Source organism: Pristiophorus japonicus, chromosome 9 (genome assembly GCF_044704955.1).
Source record: "Pristiophorus japonicus isolate sPriJap1 chromosome 9, sPriJap1.hap1, whole genome shotgun sequence".
In the NCBI taxonomy this organism is placed as follows: Eukaryota; Metazoa; Chordata; class Chondrichthyes; family Pristiophoridae; genus Pristiophorus; species Pristiophorus japonicus.
This window is the reverse complement of record NC_091985.1, coordinates 216,563,514-216,586,085: the sequence shown is the minus strand read 5'-3', so window position 1 is coordinate 216,586,085 and position 22,572 is coordinate 216,563,514. Positions and strand designations below refer to the sequence as shown.

Sequence of the window (22,572 nt, the reverse complement as noted above, 5' to 3'; positions counted from 1 at the left end):
ACCGACTGTGGAAAGGGCTTTTACCAGTTACACAACCTGAAAAAACATCGCACCATTCATAGTGGGGAGAAACCGTACACATGTTGTGTGCGTGAACGAGGCTTCAACTGATCGTCCAACTATGGAGAGTCACAAGGACACACACCATGGAGAAACTGTGTAAATGTGGGGACTGTGGGAAGAGATTCAATTCCCCCTCCCAGCTGGACACTCATCAACGCAGTCACACCGGGGAAGCCGTTCAGTTGCTCTTGCTGTCTGAAGACTTTCAAAGAATCATCAAACCTGCTGAAATACCAACAAATGTTCACTGACGAGGGATCATTTAGGTGCTGTCACTGTGCAAAGACATTTGCTCACTCGTCCAACCTACTGAAACACCAGTGAGTTCACATCAGGTAAAGGTTGTTCACCTGCTCCGTATGTGGGAAGGGAGTCACTCGTTCATCTAAACTGCTGACCCACAAGTGAGTTCACACTGGGAAGAGGCCATTCTCCTGCTGCATGTATGGGATGAGATTCACTCCGTCATGCAACCTCTGGACACACCAGCTTGTTCACACTGATAATAGATCTTTGAAATGTTCTGACAGTGAGAAGAGCTTTAAAAGCACAAAGGTTCTGCTGACACACCAGCGAATTCACACTGCGGAGATGCTGTTTACCTACCCCGAGTGTGCAAAGGGACTCACTAATTTATCCAACCTGCTGAGGCACCAGCAAGTTCACAAGTGAGTACAGGGATTGGATTTTGCTGTTAATCATATCCAGGACTGAACCATGTTCATTCGGGCAGTTGGGGTTTGGTAAAACTGATGTTAATAACCCCAATAACTGGGCTGGAGTTTAATCTGTATCAATGTCCAATAAATCAGGTTTGTGTCCCACACACACAGTGTGTCAGGTCCTTGATTTCTCGACAATAAGCCAAACTGATTGCACACTTGTTACAAATTGTGTGGAATACATCTGAGAACTGAGTTCTCACAACTTTTTTAAAGATGGATCTACCAGGTGTCCAAGTCTGACAGGAAATACATTTCTATTATATCACAGGTCCAGTCCAACTATCCAGGGCAGTGAGTCCCTGTAATATTGTTTTTTAACCTATGGGAAATATTCTGATAATCTGTTATTGTCACAGGGCAAAGCAGTATTTTTAGTTTAACATCAATTTAATCAAACTCAATGGGCAATTGATCTTCAAAGGGACAGTGTCGGCAGTTCTGAAGCTCATTTCTCTCTGTGAGTAAGTCAGAATGAGAAGCTGATGTTTCACAAAGGGAGACCTCGCCAGACCAAAGGACATTGGTCGCGTTTAACAGGCTGTTTGTGTCACTGGGCTACAGGAGGCTATTTGTGACATAAGGAAAGCTGGTCACAGCAAACAAACAGTTTACCGGCCTGTCCAGGGCCCACTCAGACCCCACCTTCTCTCTCTCACTATTGGTTGTGCTGCAGCAATTGCTCCTCTGACCTTTCCTCTCTTGTCCCTCCTACACCCCTAATACACGGCCCTACACAATCTCCCTCCCCCTACATCCTCACTGTGCTGGAACCCACACCAGTCTTCCCATCTGCTCCTTGTTCTCTCCCTGGATCCTGAAACTGCAGAACTAACTCTTCCTCTCCTGAAGTCTACAGGCTCTAAAACTGAAGCTTGGTGGCCCTCAGTCCCTACTCCGTGATTTACCTCCCCTTCTCTCCTCCTCTTTCCCCCTTGGTTGTGTTCTACACTCTGGGCCTTGGCCTTCCCCAGGGATTCTCAGTATGAACAGGGGGATGTGTGTTGAGACAGGATGTCCCACCTCTCCACCTTTAAAGGGACATGGAGAGGACCCGCTGGGCTGAATGGCCCTGCTTTATGACATCACTGCAGTGCCTAGCAACCACCCTCCCTGAGCCTTGCTCATTATAGAAACATAGAAACATAGAAAATAGGTGCAGGAGTAGGCCATTCGGCACTTCGAGCCTGCACCGCCATTCAATGAGTTCATGGCTGAACATGCAACTTCAGTACTCCATTCCTGCTTTCTCGCCATATCCCTTGATCCCCCTAGTAGTAAGAACTACATCTAACTCCTTTTTGAATAAATTTAGTGAATTGGCCTCAACAACTTTCTGTGGTAGAGAATTCCACAGGTTCACCACTCTCTGGGTGAAGAAGTTTCTCCTCATCTCGGTCCTAAATGGCTTACTCCTTATCCTTAGACTGTGACCCCTGGTTCTGGACTTCCCCAACATTGGGAACATTCTTCCTGCATCTAACCTGTCTAAGCTCGTCAGAATTTTAAACGTTTCTATGAGATCCCCTCTCATTCTTCTGAACTCCAGTGAATACAAGCCCAGTTGATCCAATCTTTCTTGGGCTGGGTTGAGCTCAGTGCTGTTACAGGAAGGGAAACAGGAACAGGATTTGGCCCGTGTGGAACCCAGGATTAATGGGGAGAGGTACAGGATCAATTTATACCTTATTGAGTGAGAAATGTCAGTGTCCCGGACACTCCCTGTCCCTCAGTATCTGTGTCGGGGAGCGACCGATGGATTCACTCTGTATCTAGCCCGTGCAGTTCCCGACTGGAAAGTGGTTGATGCTGGCATGAGGTGCTTAGCTCAATGAACACAACATTTAACCCAAAGATGATCAGATTAACCCATCAGCTTCTCCCCTGGGCACAGGTCCTGAAGGACTGGGAGTGTCTCTAATAATTTGGCTGGTTCCTTAATCAAATTTAAACACCTCACTCATCACTTTTTTAAATTCCTTCATGCGATGTGGGTGTCGCCTCTCACCTCTCATTCTTCTAAACGCTAGAGGATATAGGCCTGGTCTACTCAATCTCTCATAGGACAACCCCCCAATCCCAGGAATCAGTCTGGTGAACCTTCATAGAAACATAGAAACATAGAAAATAGGTGCAGGAGTAGGCCATTCGGCCCTTCTAGCCTGCACCGCCATTCAATGAGTTCATGGCTGAACATTCAACTTCAGTACCCCATTCCTGCTTTCTTGCCATACCCCTTGATTCTCCTAGTAGTAAGGACCTCATCTAACTCCTTTTTGAATATATTTAGTGAATTGGCCTCAACAACTTTCTGTGGTAGAGAATTCCACAGGGTCACCACTCTCTGGGTGAAGAAGTTCCTCTGCATCTCGGTCCTAAATGGCTTACCCCTTATCCTTAGACTGTGACCTCTGGTTCTGGACTTCCCCAACATTGGGAACATTCTTCCTGCATCTAACCTGTCTAACCCCGTCAGAATTTTAAATGTTTCTATGAGGTCCCCTCTCATTCTTCTGAACTCGTTGCACTCCCTCTGATACGTTCATAATAAACTGAATACTGTGTACAATGAGCAAGTGTGACCTTAGCTCCTTTAATAAGATTCCAGAGTGCAGGTACCGTGTGGGTGGCCTGCTTATATACTGTGCTCCCAAGAGATGCTGGGATCCCTTGGGACTCCAACAGGTAGGCCCTCTGGTAGTAGTGTAATACAGGTTACAAGGGGTTAAATACATAACATCACTCCCCCGTGAAGTCAATAGTACACTTATTTACAAGGTGAGATGATCTGGGGCTTTTCACTCCCTTGTCGATTGTCTCGGTACAAATGCGAATGTGGATGAGGTGGTTAGTTCTTCACTGGGCTGTTGGGGATGGTGAGTTCAGCTTCATGGTCAACCATGATGTCAGTTGCCACTTGTGTGTGTGTTGGAGGGTCAAAGTTGTGGTGTCTTCTTTGGGTTGTTCGTAGCTGTTGGTGAACTGTAATTTGATTTGGTCCAAATGTTTTCTGCATGTTAGTCCATTGGCCAATTTGACCTGGAACACCCTACTCCCCTCCTTGGCTATGACCGTGCCAGCGAGCCATCTGGGACCCTGTCCATATTTGAGTACAAACACAGGATCATTGATCTCAATATCGCATGACAAATTTGTGCGGTCATGGTACATACTTTGTTGATGCCGCCTGCCCTCCACGTGATCATAGAGATCAGGGTGGACAAGAGAGAGCCTTGTTTTGAGCACGCTTTTCATGAGCAACTTGGCTGGGGGAGCGCCGGTGAGTGAGTGGGGTCTGGTGCGGTAGCTGAGCAGCACTCGGGATAGGCAGAACTGCAGGGAGCCTTTCGACACGCATTTCAGGCTTTGCGTGATGGTCTGAACTACCCACTTTGCCTGGCTGTTGGATGTGGGCTTGAATGGGGCAGATGTGACGTGCTTGATCCCATTGCAGGTCATGAATTCCTTGAATTCAGAACTGGTGAAACACGATCCATTGTCGCTGATCAGGACATCAGGAAAGCTGGGCATGGCAAACATGGCTCGTAGGCTTTCAATAGTGGCCGTGGACGTGCTTACAGACATTATTGCACATTAAATCCATTTTGAGTAAGCATCCACGACAACCAAAAACATTTTGCCTAGAAATGGGCCTGCGTAGCCCACATGGATCCTCAACCACGGTTTGGAGGGCCACGACCACAAACTTAGCGCTGCCTCTCTGGGTGCATTGCTCAGCTGAGAGCAAGTATTGCACTGGCGCACGCATGACTCTAAATCTGAGTCAATGCCGGGCCACCACAGATGGGATCTGTCTATGGCTTTCATCATTACAATGCCTGGGTGTGTACTGTGCAGTTCACAAATGAACATATCTCTGCCTTTCTTGGGCAAGACCACACGATTGTCTCACAACAGACAGTCCGCCTGCAGGGACATTTCGTCTTTGTGCCTGTGGAATGGCTTAATCGCCTCCTGCATCTCCGCTGGGCACCGGACCAGCTTCCTGGAGGATAGTTTTTTTTACCAAGGACAGTAAAGGATCGTGGCTGGTCCAGGTCCTGATCCAGCGGGCTGTAATGGGGGACTTTTCATTTTCGAATGCATCCATTACCGTGAGCAAGTCCGCTGGCTGTGCCATTTCCACCGGTGGTGGGCAATGACAGCCGACTGAGAGCATCAGCGCAGTTCTGTGTGCCCGGTCTGTGGTGGATTACTTAGTTGTATGCTGACAGCGTGAGCGCCCATCTTTGGATGCGGGCAGAGGCATTGGTGTTAATCCCTTTACTCTCAGAGAACAGTGATATGAGTGGCTTGTGGTCAGTTTCAAGTTCAAACTTGAGGCCAAATAAGTACTGGTCCATTTTCTTTACCCAGTAAACGCACGCTTTTTCAATCATGCTGTAGGCCCTTTCGGCCTTGGAAAACCTCCTGGATGCATAAGCGACCGGTTGCAAAATCCCCGATTCGTTAGCCTGTTGTAACACACACCCGACCCCGTATGACGACACATCACAAGCTAGCACTAATCTTTTACAAGGGTTATACAGGACAAGCAGTTTGTTTCAACACAACAGATTTCTGGCTTTCGGAAAGGCAGCCTCTTGTGAATTCCCCCATACCCAGTCGTCTCCCTTGCGCAGTAGCACATGTAGGGGTTCTAGCAGGGTGCTTAACCCAGGCAGGAAATTACTGAAATAGTTAAGGAGTCCCAGGAACGATCGCAGCTCCATCACATTCTGTGATCTCAGCGCGTTCTTGATGGCCTCCGTCTTGGCATCGGTGGGTCTGATGCCATCTGCTGCAATTCTTCTTCCCAGGAACTCAACCTCCTGTGCCAGGAAAATATATCGAGCATTTCAACCTGAGTCCCAACTGACTAAGAACCTCTTCCAGATTCTTCAAGTGCTCGATGGTGTCCTGACCTGTAACCAGGATATTGTCCTGGAAAACCACAGTGTGAGGAACTGACTTTAGCAGGCTCTCCATGTTCCATTGGAAGATTGACGCAGCCGACCGAATCCTGAACGGGTATCTGTTATAGATGAACAGACCTTTGTTCATGCAGTTGAGGCCTTTCGAAGACTTCTCCAGCTCCTGTGTCATGTAGGCCGAGGTCAGGTCCAGCTTGGTGAATGTCTTTCCTCCAGCCAGAGTCACAAATAGGTTGGATGCCTTGGGTAGCGGGTACTGGTCCTGTAGCGAAAACCGGTTAATCGTTACTTTATATTCCCCACAAATTCTGACCGTGCTGTCTTCTTTAAGTACTGGGACAATCAGATTAGCCCACTCAGTGAATTCCACTGGCACGATGATGCCTTCTCGCTGCAGCCTGTCCAGCTCAATTTCCACTTTCTTATGCATCATATATGGTACTGCCCATGCCTTGTGGTGGATGGGTCGTGTACCGGGGATGAAATGGATTTGCACTTTCACCCCTGAGAAGCTTCCAATGCCTGGCTTGAACAACGATGGGAACCTGCTCAAAACCTGGGCACATGAGGCGTCGTTGATGGACGAAAGCGCTCGGATGTCTTCCCAGTTCCAGCGGAATTTTCCCAGCTAGCTTCTGCCAAACATTGTGGGGCCATCCCCTGGCACAATCCACAGTAGGAGTTCGTGTTCTGCTCCATCATAGGAGACTTTGACTTCTGCACTGCCAATTACAGGGATTATTTGCTTGGTGTAAGTCCTTAGTTTGGTGTGAATGGGGCCGAGCTTGGGCCTGTGTGTCTTTTTGCCCCACTGCCTGTCGATAGCCTTTTTACTCATTATCGACTGACTCGCACCCGTGTCCAGTTCCATAGATACTGGAATTCCGTTCAGTTCAACTTTCAACATTATTGGTGGATATTTCGTGGTGAATGTGTGCACCCCGTACACTTCTGCCTCCTCGGTATGAGTTTCCAATTCAGCCTGATCCACAGCGGATCGATCTTCCTCTGCAACGTGGTGGTTTGCAGGGTTTGCAGTTCACCTGCACATTCACTGGAGGTGTCCCATTGTTCTGCAACCATTGCATGCATAGTGTTTGAAGTGCCATTGATGGGGCCAATGATCATCTCCACAGCACCAACAAGGTGTTAACTGCCTCGCATTAACCATTGATGGTGGACTCTGGGTCATCTGAGGTCGGGCAGCAACAGCCGGCGTGTACGTTCTGCCATGTATATTTCTGCTCGAAAACAGCATTACTTTGTGCACAGTACTGGTCGAAACGTCTTTACTCTGCGAAATCTGTTTGGTGTTGTCGCTGGTAGACATAAGTGCCTGGGCTATTGTTATGGCTTTACTTAGATTCGGAGTTTCAACAGTCAATAGTTTGCGAAGGATTAGCTCATGGCCAATGCCCAGTACAAAAAAGTCTCTAAGCATTTGTTCTAGGAATCCCTCAATTCACAATATCCTGTGAGGCGCCTTAGTTCGGCGACATAGCTCACCAATTACTGGCACTCTGACCGTTGACATGTGTAGAATTGATATCTCGCCATAAGAACACTTTCCTTATGATTTATTTGCTCCTGGACCAGCGTACACAATAATTCATAAAATTTAGCTGTTGGTTTTGCCGGAGCTAGGAGATTCTTCATGAGGTCATAGGTTGTTGCCCCACAGACAGTTAGGAGGATCGCCCTTCATGTGGCAGCGTTCTCATCCTCTTCCAACTCATTGGCCACGAAGTATTGGTCAAGTCTCTCCACGAAGGCCTCCCAATCATTCCCTTCTAAGAACTTCTCCAGGATACCAACAGTTCTTTGCATTTTTGCGTGGTTGTTCGTTACCTCATCGCCAATTGATAGCTCATAATAAAGGATGAAACTGAGTACTGTGTACAATGAGCAAGTGTGACCTTAGCTCCATTAATGAGACTTCAGAGTGTAGATACCTCATGGGTGACCTGCTTATATACCTGTTGGAGTCCTAAGGGATGCTGGGATCCCTTGGGACTCCAACAGGTGGGCCCTCTGGTGGTAGTGTAATGCAGATTGCAAGGGGTTAAATACATAACACCCACGACCACCGTCCTGGGGCCAATACTTATCACTTTGCTGTGTGTGGGAGCTTGCTGTGCATGAATTAGCTGCGGCGTTTCCCACATTACAACAGCTACCACATGGGAATGTGCTGTGAGGGACTTGCAGGGGTCCTGAGGCTGTGAATGGTGCTGCTGAAATACAATGCTGGGTGTGAGCACGTGTGAGGGGGAATGGGGCTGGGAGAGGTTACTGACTCTGTGCAGACCCAGTACAGGAAATACAATCGCTGGCCTCCCTCATCTTCATCGTCCTCCGCTGCCCCTGATGCTGATCTAACAGGCCCACCGGGAGGGAGGGAGGGGGATAATCGTGTACAGTGGAGGAAAGGTAACCATGTTCGGGTGGGGGGTGGGTATGTACGGGGGGTGGAGGGGGCCTGTGGAGGGGAGGAGGACGGGGGAGGGGGGTAACCATGTGCAAGCGGCGGGGGGGGAGAGGGAGAGAGAGGAGGGGGAGAGGGTGAGGGGGGGAGAGAGAGGGGGAGGGAGGGGGTGAGGAGGGGGAGAGAGAGGGGGCGGGAGGAGGGGAAGGGGCGAGGGTGAATAGGGAGGGTGAAGAGGGGAGGGGGAGAGGGAGAGGGGGAGAGGGGAGAGGGAGGTGGGGAGAGGGGAGAGGGAGGTAGGGTGAGTGCGGGTAAGGTGCTGAGAGTGTGGGAGGGAGAGAGAGAGGGGGGAGAGAGAGGGAGGTGGACAGGAGAGGGGGAGAGGGAAGGAGAGGGGAGAGGGGGAGGGTGAGAGAGGGGGGAGAGCGAGAGAGTATATCTTGCGCTCTCTCTCAAAATCTCTCCCTCTCTGTCTCTCCCTCTCTGTCTCTCTGTCATAAGAACAGAAGAAATAGGGGCAGGAGTAGGCCATATGGTCCCTCGAGCCTGCTCCACCATTCAATACAATCTCCCCCTCCCCCTCTCAACCTCCTCCCCCTCTCAACCCCCATTCCCATCTCAACCCCCTCCCCCTCTCAACCCCCTCCCCCTCTCACCCCTCCACCTCTCTCTCCCCCTCCAATCTTGGCTGATCCGATCATGGACTCAGCTCCACTTCCCCGCTTGCTCGCCATAACCCCTTATTCCCTTATCATTTAAGAAACTATCTATTTCTATCTTAAATTTATTCAATGTCCCAGCTTCCACAGCTCTCCAAAGCAGCGAATTCCACAGATTTACAACCCTCTGAGAAAATAAATTGATCTTTGTCTGTTTTGAAAGGGCGATCCCTTATTCTAAGATCATGCCCTCTAGTTCTAGTCTCCCCCATCAGTGGAAACATTCTCTCTGCATCCACCTTGTAAAACGCCCTCATAATCTTAAATGTTTTGATAAGATCACCTCTCATTCTTCTGAATTCCAATGAGTAGAGGCCCAACCTACTCAACCTTTCCTCATAAGTCAACCCCCTCATTTCTGGAATCAACCTAGTGAGCCACCTCTGAACTGCCTCCAAAGCAAATATATCCTTTCGTAAGTATGGAAACCAAAACTTCACGCAGTATTCCAGGTATGACCTCACCAATACCCTTTATAACTGTAGCAAAACTTCCCTGCTTTTATACTCCATCCCCTTTGCAATAACAGCCAAGGTACCATTGGCCTTCCTGATCACTTGCTGTACTTGCATTCTATCCTTTTGTGTTTCATGTACAAGTACGCCCTGGTCCCGCTGTACTGAAGCACTTTGCAATCTTCCTCCATTTAAATAATAATTTGCTCTTTGATTTTTTTTCTGCCAAAGTACATGACCTCACACTTTCCAACATTATACTCCATCTGCCAGATTTTCGCCCATTCACTTAGCCTGTCTATGTCCTTTTGCAGATTTCTTGTGTCGTCCTCACACATTGCTTTTCCTCCCATGTTTGTATCATCAGCAAACGTGGTTACATTACACTCGGTCCCTTCTTCCAAGTCATGAATATAGATTGTATTAATGGTCCCAGCACTGATCCCTGCAGCATCCCAGTAGTTACTAATTGCCAAACAGAGAACAAACCATTTATCCCGACTCTCTGTTCTCTGTTAGTTAGCCAAACCTCTATCCATGCTAATATATTTCCCCAATCCCGTGAACTTTATTTTGTGCAGAAGGTGTCACATACCATGTATTTAGAAACATAGAAACATAGAAATTTACATCGCAGTAGGAGGCCATTTCAGCCCATTATGTTCGCGCCGGCCACCAAAGAGCCACACGGCCCTTGGTCAGCAGCCCTAATGGCTAAATATAAACCTATGAACAATGCCGGAAAGGCAAAGAGCACCCAGCCCAACCAGTCTGCCTCACCACAACTGTGACACCCCTTATACTGAAACATTCTACACGCCACCCCAACCAGACCCATCTGATCTCCTGGAAGAGGCAAAAACCAGGTAAAAACCCAGGCCAATTTAGAGAGACAAAATATGGGAAAATTCCTCTCCGACCCATCCAGGTGATCGAAAATAGTCCAGGAGATCATCCTGGTTGTATTTTATTCCCTGCAGCACTCACCATTATATCTGCTCCATCCACCAAAAGGTCATCCAGTCTAATCCCAATTACAGCTCTAGGTCTGTAACTGTGCAGGTTACGGCACTTTAAGTGCCCATCCATCCATCTCTTAAAAGTAGTGAGGGTTTCTGCATCCACCACTCTTCCAGGCAGTGAGTTCCAGATCCCCACAACCCTCTGCGTTAAGAAACCAACACCCCCCCCACAACAAATCCCCTCTAAAACTTCCACTAACCACCTTAAAACTATGCCCCCTCGCAATAGACCCCTCCACCAATGGAAATAGACCCTTATTATCCACTATGTCCAGGCCCCTCAATATTTTGTACATCTCAATGAGGTCTCCTCTCAACCGTCTGTTCCAATGAGAACAAACCCAGCCTATCCAATCTGTCCTCATAACTAAGATTCTCCATTCCAGGCAGCATCCTAGTAAATCTCCTCTGCACCCTCTCTAGTGCAATGACGTCCTTCTATAATACGTCGACCAGAACTGCAAGCAATACTCGAGCTGTGGCCTAACCAAAGTATTATACAATTTAAGCATAACCTCCCTGCTCTTTTATTCAATGCCTCAGCCAATAAAGGCAAGCATTCGATATGCCTTCTTAACCACCTTATCCTCCTGGCCTGCCACTTTCAGGGATCTGTGTACAAGCACTCCAAGGTCCCTTTGTTCATCTACACTATTAAGTGGCCTATCGCTTAATGTGTATGCCCTATCCGTATTAGCCCTCCCAAAGTGCATTACCTCACACTTCTCTGAATTAAATTCCATTTGCCACTGCTTTGCCCACCTGACCAGTAGATTGATATCCTCCTGCAGCCCATTACGTTTCTCTTCATTATCAACCACACAGCCAATTTTAGTCTCGTCTGCAAACTTCTGAATCATACTCCCTATATTCAAATCTAAATCGTTGATATATACCACGAAAAGAAAAGGACCCAGTACTGAGCCCTGCAGAATCACACTGGAAATATTCTTCCAGTCACAAAAACATCCATCAATCATTACCCTTTACTTCTTACTCCAAGCCAATTTTGGAATCAATTTGCCACTTTGCCCTGGATCCCATGGGCTTTAACCTTCATGATCAGTCCATCATGTGGAACCTTATCAAAAACCTTGCTGAAGTTCATATATACTACATTGTACACACAACCCTCATCGACCGTCTCGGTTACCTCCTCAAAAAATTCAATCAGGTTAGTCAGAAACGACCTTCCCTTAACAAATCCTTGCTGACTGACCCTAATTAATCCTTGCCTTTCCAAATGCAGGTTAGGCTGACAGGCCTGTAATTATTCGGCCGATCCCTTTCTCCCTTCTTAAACAAGGGTACTACATTAGCAGTCCTCCAATCCTCCGGCACCATGCCCAGATCCAAAGAGGACTGGAAAATGATGGTCAAGGCCTCTGCTCTTTCCTCTTTTGCATTCGTTCATGGGATGTGGGCGTCCCACAGGTTACCTCGTAAACAGCTGGCGACCAAAGCGGCCTGGAAGAGTGCTCCAGCCACGGGCGGAGTGAAGAAGCCTCATCGCTACCGACCCGGCACCGTGGCTTTGAGGGAGATCCGCCGCTACCAGAAATCCACCGAGCTGCTGATCTGCAAACTGCCCTTCCAGCGCCTGGTGCGGGAGATCGCTCAGGACGTCAAGACCAACCTGCGCTTCCAGAGCTCGGCCGTCATGGCCCTGCAGGAGGCCAGCGAGGCTTACCTGGTGGGGCTCTTTGAGGACACCAACCTGTGCGCCATCCACGCCAAGCGAGTCACCATCATGCCCAAAGACATCCAGCTGGCCCGCCGCATCCGCGGGGAGTGCGCCTAGACTCCCTCTGCCTCGGCTCGGAGCTTCAGCACCAAGTGAAACAACAACTCTTTTCAGAGCCACCAAATCAACAAAGGAAAGAGCTGCGATCTCCTGTAACCAGAGCTTCGTGTTGTTCATTAACCCATTGTAGGGACGGGCAGAGGGTGTGGTATTGATTACTGATCGTGTGTTCATATACCAGCTCGGTTCACATGAGCTTTGACTAATATAAACTAATGAACCCTTTAATATTTTCAGAAACTGACATCGGCTTTGCGTCACTCTGACCTCGAGTTCCCCGGGGCAGAGCACAGATTTCCCCATTCGGTGTTGCCGGAGAATGGGGACAGGCAGATCTGGGAAGCACTGCAATGGATCCGGGTCCTGTATGTGTATATCGCTCGCTGATGCAGTGCGGTGTAAACTGACTGGCTTAGCAGAGAAATACACAGCCGGAACGGCCGGAGCTCCCGAGAACAAAAACAGCATTCAAACTATCTCAAACCAGACAAGAATTAAACTAGGCCCTTTCATTACTATATTAATTCATCATCGCCGACTCTCTAGTTTTCAGACACATTAAATAATATTTAAGGAACCGGTGGCGGTATTCATACAATTGTTGAGTGACAATTGTAGTTCAGTTATTCGCTGTTAACTGGAAGAGTGTATGTGTGAGTAGAGAACCGTAACTGAAAACTCCCGCATACGGATAAGGGGTAAGCCATTTAGGACTGAGATGAGGAGAAACTTCTTCACTCAGAGTTGTGAACCTGTGGAATTCCCTACCGCAGAGAGTTGTTGATGCCAGTTCGTTGGATATATTCAAGAGGGAGTTAGATGTGGCCCTTATGGCTAAAGGAGATCAAGGGGTATGGAGAGAAAGGGGTACTGAGGTGAAAGATCAGCCATGATCTTATTGAATGGTGGTGCAGGCTCTAAGGGCCGAATGGTCTACTCCTGCACCTATTTTCTACGTTTACATGTCTGAAATAAGCCAATCTATCGGTACATGAATTCAAGGGCTCTCACTCCATTAAGTCAGTAAGCAGCCCTTCTACAGATACTGTGAATGTCTCTGAAAAGAGCCTTTGGTTATTAAATTAAATCTTGTCCGCTTTACTTGGTCTTGGACGAAGTGGTGGTTTTCTTGGGCAGCAACACAGCCTGAATATTAGGCAGCACCCCGCCTTGAGCAATGGTCACCTTTCCCAGCAGCTTATTGAGCTCCTCGTCGTTGCGGATGGCCAGCTGCAGGTGCCTGGGGATGTTGCGGATCTTCTTGTTGTCGCGGGCCGCGTTGCCGGCCAGCTCCAGGATTTCAGCGGTCAGATACTCGAGCACAGCAGCCATGTAAGACCGGGACTCCGGCACCCACACGCTCAGCATAGTTCCCATTTCACAGGAGTCTCTGAACACGGCCCACAGGGAACTGCAGTCCGGCCCGGGAGGAACGAGACTTGGCGTTGGCCCGAGCTTTACCGTCGGTTTTTCCTCTTCCAGACAATCCACATGTTCAGAGAAAGAATGCGAAACTCCTCCCTCATCTGCTCTTCTTATACATTCTGGACGGATGCAGGGAGTGAACTTGTGATTGGTCGCTCTGCGGTACATTTCATTGGTCTTTTCCGATGACCAATCACCATCTGTTTAGCCCGCCAATGAAAAGAAGGCGAAAATTATTGTTCGACATCCAACGAATCTTCAATTTCAAAAACCCCGCCAATAATTTTTACAATGCGGATTATGTTAATAAATTCATCATTAGCCAAAGATTTCCAAACACTTTTTATTCCATATTGTCTTCCAAATTCCAGGATGTTACAATCAGGATTAAATTATGGTTCACTTTCAAACATTCTGTAACGGGACACATTCCAGCTCAATCTTTGTACAATTTGGGAATCACAGATCATGGATCGATCCTCCGCACAGGCGGGAGTGAGACCAGAACTGGGAGTCCTTCTGTGAAAAGAGAAGAGGGACAGAGTGTTCAAACTGCCCCGTTCTGGTCTCTGTAAGAACTCCCATTCTGGGTTGTTGCACACGCAGGCCCCGGGTAATAAGCGGGTTGACTAACTAGAATTTTTTTTATTGAAAAGGGCTTGAGAGAATGAGGTGAATAAAGTCTGAGTCTCCCCCCTTAAAACAAGACCATAATTCGTCGGCAGGCGACCAGGGAGTGTTTATAGTTTAATGGGAGGGAAATTCATCAACGAAGCTAAAGCTGAACCGGACAGTAAAACCGATTATCTGAAAATTCGTATCTAAATCTACCCTGGATCTTTAAATGTTGTCAAAAACACTTACTCAGGAAATAACTGCAGTAAATTGAGGTTAAAGGATGACGCGTTTGTGCAGCTCTTTCAGAGAAGTTGTGGGTGGCTCTTAAAAGAGCCGTTGTGTTTGGGGTTTGTTCCGTCAGAACAGCGTGGAGCTTTACTTGGAGCTGGTGTACTTGGTGACCGCCTTTGTCCCTTCCGACACAGCGTGCTTGGCCAGCTCCCCAGGCAACAGCAGGCGCACGGCGGTCTGAATCTCCCGGGAGCTGATGGTGCAGCGCTTGTTGTAATGGGCCAGGCGGGAAGCCTCACCCGCGATGCGCTCGAAAATATCGTTCACAAACGAGTTCATGATGCCCATGGCCTTGGAGGAGATGCCGGTGTCGGGGTGAACCTGCTTCATCACTTTGTAGATGTAGATGGAGTAACTCTCCTTCCTCGACTTTCTGCGCTTCTTGCCGCCCTTCGGTGCCGTTTTCTTGATCACTTTCTTGGCGCCTTTCTTGGCAGTAACTGGTTTCTTCTCTTCAGGCATCGTCTTGTTCAATCCAACCCAGACATGACGTAAACTCAGCTCGGAGCTCGCATTATATCGGCAGCCCCACACTCCGCCCACAGCCCTATGCTAATGAGGGATGGGTGAAGGCAACGATTGTGATTGGTTCATTCGCTGCGTTGTCAATTGCCATTGTTCTGTAATTCTCTGATTGGATGTTTAAAGAGACCAATCAGATTTACTGCTCGCCACAATCTCAAATTCTTAAATTAGGTCATCAGTTACATCCCCTCCCGAGCCATATTCTGTTCTTTATCGATCTAGATGTCTACATGTTCGACAGACATTGACCGGTTTGTAACCGAGATTGCCTGAGGGTCACTTCTGGTCAGGACTTGGAAGTCCTTCTGTGAGGGCAAAAGACCCTCACTGTCCATCCGCCCTGATGCTGCCTTCCTCCCACCATTTAATTCAACACCTTTCTTATCTGTCACTGCTGTAACTATATTAGTTGTTTCAGTGTTACCTTCACCTGGAATATGTCGTACCTTCTGTGCCGTAAACCGCCTATTTCCCTTAGCACAGGGGACATAAATTTAAAGTAATTGGCAAAAGGTTTAGAGGGGAAATTTCTTCACTCAGAGGGTGGTGGGGGTCTGGAACTCACTGCCTGAAAGGGTGGTAGAGGCAGAAAACCTTACCATATTTACAACTACTTGGACGTGCACTTGAAGTGCCGTAACCTGCAGGGTTACGGACCTAGAGCTGGAAAGTGGGATTCGGCTGGATAGCCTTTTGTTGGCCGGCACGGACACGATGGGCCGAAGTGGCCTCTTCGATGATAGATGTCTATAATTCTGAAACAAAGGACATTCCGTCCATCGTGCATTTGCTGATTTAAAACATAGAGACCTTGGCGAAAAATATCTATCGAAACAGAACAAAATGTAAATCAACTATACCTCCCTCCTCCCCCCATCTCCACTCCCTGTGAGGCGGTGGGTGGCACTTCGAAGAGCCTTTGCTTTGTGCTTGGGGGAAGAGGGTCGCGTTGAATCCATAGAAAGTGCGGCCCTGCCGTTTCAGAGTGTACACCACATCCATGGCAGTGACCGTCTTGCACTTGGCTGCTCAGTGTAGGCCTAAACTGACCGGCTAAGGAGAAAAATAAACAGCCCGGAGATCCCGGGAACAGAACCAGCATCAAACTCTCACACCAGACCAGAATTAAACTAGGCCCTTTTAATAACCGCCGATTCTCTTCATACAGTTTTCATTGAGACTAAATAATATTTAGGGAACCAGTTGCGGTATTTATACAATTTTTGAGTCTCTGACAACTGTAGTTTAATTATTAGCTACTAACAAAACAGTTTGTGTGAGCAGAAAACCATAATGCAGATACCAGGAACTGAAAATTCCCGCATACAGGTCTGAAATAGGCCAATTTATTGGTACCTGAACTCAAGGTCTCCATTAAGACAGTAAGATGCCCTTTCAGATACTGTGAGTGGCTCTGAAAAGAGCCTTTGGGTTATTAGTTTAAATCTTGTCCGCTTTACTTGGTCTTGGACGAAGTGGTGGTTTTCTTGGGCAGCAGCACAGCCTGGATATTAGGCAGCACCCCGCCCTGAGCGATGGTCACCTTTCCCAGCAGCTTGTTGAGCTCCTCGTCGTTGCGGATGGCCAGCTGCAGGTGTCTGGGGATGATGCGGGTCTTCTTGTTGTCACGGGCCGCGTTGCCAGCCAGCTCCAGGATTTCAGCGGTCAGATACTCGAGCACAGCAGCCATGTAGACCGGGGCTCCGGCACCCACACGCTCAGCGTAGTTCCCCTTACGCAGGAGCCTGTGAACACGGCCCACAGGGAACTGCAGTCCTGCCCGGGAGGAGCGAGACTTGGCCTTGGCCCGAGCTTTACCGCTGGTTTTTCCTCTTCCAGACATTTCCACAATCCACAAGCTCAGAGAAAGAATGAGAAACTCCTCCTACATCTGCCCTTCTTATACATTCTGGAGCGATGCAGGGAGCGAACTTGTGATTGGTCACTCTGTGGTGAATTTCATTGGTCGTTTCCGATGACCAATCACAGCCTCTTTAGTCCACCAATGAAAGTAGGGCGAAAATTATTGGTTCTCAAAGTCAGAACCTAACGATTTTTTAAATTCAAAAATCCCGCCAATAATTATGTTAGTAACTTAAGCGTTAGTCAAATACTTCAAAACACTTTTTGTTTCCTTTTGTCTGATTCAATGTTTCCCTTGCAAATTTCAGCCTCTTACAATCAGTATTAAATTCGGCTTCAGGTTCAAACTGTCTGTAACGGGCGGGACTCAGTCCCCACTGATTCTGTAACGGGACACATTCCAGCTCCATCGTTGTAAAAGTGAACTTTTTTTCATAGGAGCTGCTGTAGGAGTGAGACTTGAACTGAGAGTCATTCTGTAAAAATAGAAGAGGGACAGAGTGTTCAAACTGCCCTGTTCTAGTCTCTAAGAACTCCCATTCTGGGTTGTTACAATGCGGGGAGTCTCGGGTTAATAAACGGACTGAGCCGCAACGAAATAAAAACAAAACGTGAAAAGGGCTTGAGTGAAAACGTGTGACTGAAATCGGAGTTTCTCCGCCTTCCCAAAATAAATTCGTCGGCAGGCTCTGTGAATGAACGGGTCTGAGAGCAAAGGGAAAGCGACCAGGGACCGTGTTTGTAGTTTACTCACTGCGGGAAATTCCAGCGACGCCAAGGTCGAATCCATCAGTGAAGCTGCTTATGAGAATTCAAAACTAAATCTACAGCTGGAATTGTAAAGGTTCTCAAACACAATTGTTCGGGAAATAATTACAGTAAATTCAGTCTAAAGGGTAATGTGTTTGTGCAGCTCTTTCAATGATGTTATGGGTGGCTCTTAAAAGAGCCGTTGTGTTTGGGATTTTGTTCCGTCAGGACAGCGTGGAGTTTTACTTGGAGCTGGTGTACTTGGTCACCGCCTTTGTCCCTTCCGATACGGCGTGCTTGGCCAGCTCCCCGGGCAGCAGCAGGCGCACGGCGGTCTGGATCTCCCGGGAGCTGATGGTGCGACGCTTGTTGTAATGGGCCAGGCGGGAAGCCTCACCCGCGATGCGCTCGAAAATATCGTTCACAAACGAGTTCATGATGCCCATGGCCTTGGAGGAGATGCCGGTGTCGGGGTGAACCTGCTTCATCACTTTGTAGATGTAAATGGAGTAACTCTCCTTCCTCGACTTTCGGCGCTTCTTACCACCCTTCGGTGATGTTTTCTTGATTACTTTCTTGGCACCCTTTTTCGAAGCTGGTTTCTTTTCCTCAGGCATCGTCTTGTTCAGTCAGGTACAGATATGAAGGAAATTCTGCTCCGGGCTCGCATTATATAGGCAGCCCCACACTCCGCCCACAGCTAATGAGGGATGGGTGAAGGCAATGACTGTGATTGGTTCATTGGCCGCGTTGTCAATTTCCATTGTTCTGTATCTCTCTGATTGGTATCTTTAAACATCCAATCAGATTTATTGCTCGCCAAATTCTCAAATTCTTGAATAAGGTCATCAATGACATCCCCTCCCGATTTATAATCTGTTCTTTATGTTTCTATTCTGCTCTCAGGCAAAAATGGTTAATGATGGCCGGACTTATGAGGAAGGTTCACTCACGTTTTTTCCTGTATATATTCAATAATCTGAACAGCTGTGTTTGTCGATCGACATTTCTACATGTTCGAGTCATTGACCGGTTTGTAACCGAGATTGCCTGAGGGTCACTTCTGATCAGGACATGGGAGTCCTTCTGTGAAGGCAAGAGCCCCTCACTGTCCTTCCGCCCTGATGCTAGCTTCCACCCATCGATTAATTCAACACCTTTCTTATCTGTCACTGCTGCAACATGAATGTAACAGCATGGATTTATGAAGGGGAAGTCATGTTTGACAAATTTGCTGGAATTCTTTGAGGATGTAATGAACAGGGTGGATAAAGAGGAACCAGTGGATGTAGTGTATTTGGACTTCCAGAAGGCATTTGACAAGGCGCCACCTAAAAGGTTACTGCACAAGACAAAAGTTCACAGGGTTGGGGGTAATATATTAGCATGGATAGGGGATTGGTTAACGAATAGAAACCAGAGAGTTGGGATAAATGGTTCATTCTCAGGTTGGCAATCAGTAACCAGTGGGGTGCCGCAGGGATCAGTGCTGGGACCCCAACTCTTTACTGTTATTTATGTATACTTGTATTTACTCTGTACACCCACCAAAGGGCTCATCCTCTGGAGTCCCAAGGGAGCACAGCTATTTAAGGAGGCTTCACAGGTTGGAGAGGCACTCTGGAGACTTGCAACAAAAGACTACGGTCACACTTTACTTTGAGCTCAGTGTTCAGTCTGACTCGTTCTCCATCTACTACAACTGGCAATGAGATACAGATAGCGAACCCAAATATGTAGAGAACAGTGTGCATCCTGGAGAAATTCTCGGAGGGAGATGATTGGGAAACTTTTGTGGAACGACTCGACCAATACTTTGTGGCCAATGAGTTAGATGGGGAAGAAAACATTGCCAAATGAAGGGCGATCCTCCTCACTGTCTGTGGGGCACCAACGTATGTCCTCATGAAGAAACTGCTCACTCCAGCAAAACCCACAGAGAAATCATACCATGATTTGTGCACACTTGTCTGAGAGCATTTGAACCCGAAGGAAAGCATTCTGATGGCAAGGTACCGGTTCTGCACCTACAAAAGGTCTGACGGTCAGTAAGTGGCGAGTTATGTCGCCAAGCTAAGATGCCTTACAGGATATCGCGAATTTGAAGAACATTTGGAGCACATGCTCAGAGACTTTTTCGTACTTGGCATTGGCAACGAAACCATACTTCGCAAACTTTTGACTGTAGAGACCCCAACCTTGAGTAAGGCCATAGCGATAGCCCAGGCATTCATTGCCACCAGTGACAATATGAAGCAAATCTCTCAGCACACAAGTGCTGCTACAAGTACTGTGAACAAAGTGATGTTGTTTTTGAATCATAATGCAAAGGGCAGGTCACACATACCTGCAGATGTCTCAGAGTCTGCCATCAAGGGTGATGAATGCAAGGCCATTAACACCTTGTTGATGCTGCGGGGGTGATCATTGTTTCCATTCATGCCGATTCAAAGAGTACATTTGCAAGGGTTGTGGAACAATGGGACACCTCCAACGACTGTGCAGGTGAGCTGCAAAGAATATTAAACCTAAAACCACCATGTTGCAGAAGAGGACAGATCCACAGAGGATCACGACGAACCAGAGCCTCAGATCGAGGAGACAGAGGTACATGGAGTGCAGACATTCACCACGAATTGTCTCCCGATAATGCTGAATGTTGAATTAAATGGACACCCGGTGTTAATGGAGCTGGACACAGGTGCAAGCCAGTCCATCATGGGCAAAAATACTTTCGAAATGTTGTGGTGCAACAAGGCCTCAAGGCCAGTCTTAACTCCAGTTCATAAGAAACTAAGAACTTACACGAAAGAACTGATCCCTGTAATCGGCAGTGCTACCATAAAGGTCTCCTACGATGGAGCGGTGCACAAACTACCACTCTGGGTGGTACCGAGCGATGGTCCCACGCTGCTCGGCAGGAGCTGGCTGGGAAAGATACACTGGAACTGGGATGACGTCTGAGCGCTATCGCCCGCTGATGACACTTCGTGTGCTCTGGTCTTAAACAAATTTCCTTTGCTGTTCGAATCAGGCATCAGGAAATTCCAAGGAGCAAAAGTGCAGATCCATCTAATTCCGGGGGCATGATCCATCCACCACAAGGCGATAGCAGTACCGTACATGATGAGAGTAAGGGTAGAGATCAAGCTAGATCAGCTGCAAGGAGAGGGCATCATTTCACCGATCGAGTTTAATGAATGGGCCAGTCCTATCGTCTCAGTCCTCAAGGGAGATGGCACAGTCAAAATCTGAGGCGACTACAAAGTAACTAACAATCGTTTCTCCCTGCAGGACCAATACCCACTACCAAAGGCCGATGACCTTTTTGCAACGCTGGCAGGAGGAAAGACGTTCACAAAGCTGGATCTGACTTCAGCCTACATGACGCAGGAACTGAAGGAATCATCAAACGCCCTCACCTGCATCAACACACACAAAGGTCTTTTTGTTTATAACAGATGCCCGTTTGGAATCCAATCAGCGGTGGCGATATTCCAGAGAAACATGGAAAGTTTACTGAAGTCGGTCCCACACACCGTGGTCTTCCAGGACGACATCTTGGTCACCGGGTGGAACACAGTCGAGCATCTGCAGAACCTGGAGGAGCTTCTCAGTCGACTCAACCGCGTGGGGCTCAGGTTAAAATGGTCGAAGTGTGTTTTCCTGGCACCTGAAGTCGAGTTCCTGGGAAGGAGGATTGCGGCCGATGGCATCAGGCCCACCAATGCGAAGACGGAGGCAATCGATAATGCACCGAGGCCACAGAACGTGATAGAGCTGTGGTCGTTTCTGGGACTCCTGAACTACTTTTGTAACTTCTTACCGGGTCTCAGCACTATTAGAACCACTGCATGTCTTACTATGAAAAGGGGACGAATGGGTTTGGGGTAAAAGCTAAGAAAATGCCTTTGTAAAAGCGAGAAAATTGTTATGCTCAAACAAATTGCTTGTGTTGTATGATCCATGTAAGCGTTTGGTACTAGCATGTGATGCGTCGTCATATGGTGTCGGGCATATATTGCAACAAGCTAATGATTTCGGGAAACTGCAACTGGTTGCTTATGCATCCAGGAGTCTGTCTAAGGCTGAGAGAGCCTACAGCTTGATTGAGAAAGAAGCGTTAGGGTGTGTCAATGAGGTAAAGAAAATGAATCAATATCTGTTTGGGCTAAAATTCGAATTGGAAACTGACCATAAGCCACTTATATCCTTATTCTCCGAGAGTAAAGGGATAAATACTGACACATCAGCCCGCATCCAGAGATGGGCGCTCACGTTGTCCGCATACAACTAAGCCATCCGCCACAGGCCAGACACAGAAAACTGCGCCGATGGTTTCAGTAGGCTGCCATTGCCCACCACGGGGGTGGAAATGGCGCAGCCCACAGATCTAGCCATGGTTATGAAAGCATTTGAGAGTGAGCAATCACCCGTCACTGCCCAGCAGATCAAAACCTGGACAAGCAAGGACCCCTTATTATCTCTAGTCAAAAGCTTTGTGCTTCATGGGAGCTGGTCCAGTGCCCCAGTTGAAATGCAGGAAGAGATAAAGCCATTCCAGCAGTGCAAAGATGAAATGTCTATACAGGCAGGGACAAATGAGTAGTGGTCCCCAAGAAGGACAGAGATACCTTCATCAATGACCTCCATAGTACCCACCTCGGCATCGTAATGATAGCCAGATCCGATGTGTGGTGGCCCGGTATTGATGCGGACTTAGAGTCCTGTATTCACAGATGTAATACATGCTCGCAGTTAAGCAATGCACCCAGGGAGGCGCTGCTAAGTTTATGGTCTTGGCCTTCCAAACCGTGGTGTAGGGTACACATCGACTATGCAGGCCCGTTCTTGGGTAAAATGTTCCTTGTGGTTGTAGACGCGTATTCCAAGTGGATTGAATGTGAGATAATGTTGGCTAGCACGTTCACTGCCACTACTGAAAGCCTGCGGGCC

General features: G+C 47.9%; 2 protein-coding genes across 2 annotated transcripts; one reads left to right on the top strand and one right to left on the bottom strand.

The window, feature by feature from the left end:
- Window positions 1-513: 513 nt before the first annotated feature.
- Window positions 514-12,141, top strand: LOC139274129 (histone H3-like). Its single transcript, XM_070891172.1, has 2 exons — window positions 514-731; window positions 11,775-12,141. Exons 1-2 carry the CDS (start codon window positions 514-516, stop codon window positions 12,139-12,141), a joined length of 585 nt encoding a protein of 194 aa, XP_070747273.1.
- Window positions 12,138-16,846, bottom strand: LOC139274128 (histone H2A type 2-C-like). The gene is made up of 3 exons (XM_070891171.1): window positions 16,493-16,846; window positions 13,330-13,617; window positions 12,138-12,164 (listed from the first exon to the last, which is right to left on the bottom strand). The coding sequence occupies exons 1-3, from the start codon at window positions 16,844-16,846 to the stop codon at window positions 12,138-12,140; spliced, it is 669 nt and encodes a 222-aa protein (XP_070747272.1).
- Window positions 16,847-22,572: the final 5,726 nt, after the last annotated feature.

Coding starts and splice junctions, on each gene's coding strand:
- LOC139274129 (XM_070891172.1), top strand. CDS start 514: ATGAGATTCACTCCGTCATGCAACCTCTGGACACACCAGCTTGTTCAC. Junction 732..11,774: donor AGGCACCAGCAAGTTCACAA/GTGAGTACAGGG, acceptor GGCGTCCCACAG/GTTACCTCGTAAACAGCTGG.
- LOC139274128 (XM_070891171.1), bottom strand. CDS start 16,846: ATGTCTGGAAGAGGAAAAACCAGCGGTAAAGCTCGGGCCAAGGCCAAG. Junction 13,618..16,492: donor TCCAGGCTGTGCTGCTGCCC/AAGAAAACCACC, acceptor TGTCTGGAAGAG/GAAAAACCGACGGTAAAGCT. Junction 12,165..13,329: donor TCAATAAGCTGCTGGGAAAG/GTGACCATTGCT, acceptor TTGGTGCTGAAG/CTCCGAGCCGAGGCAGAGGG.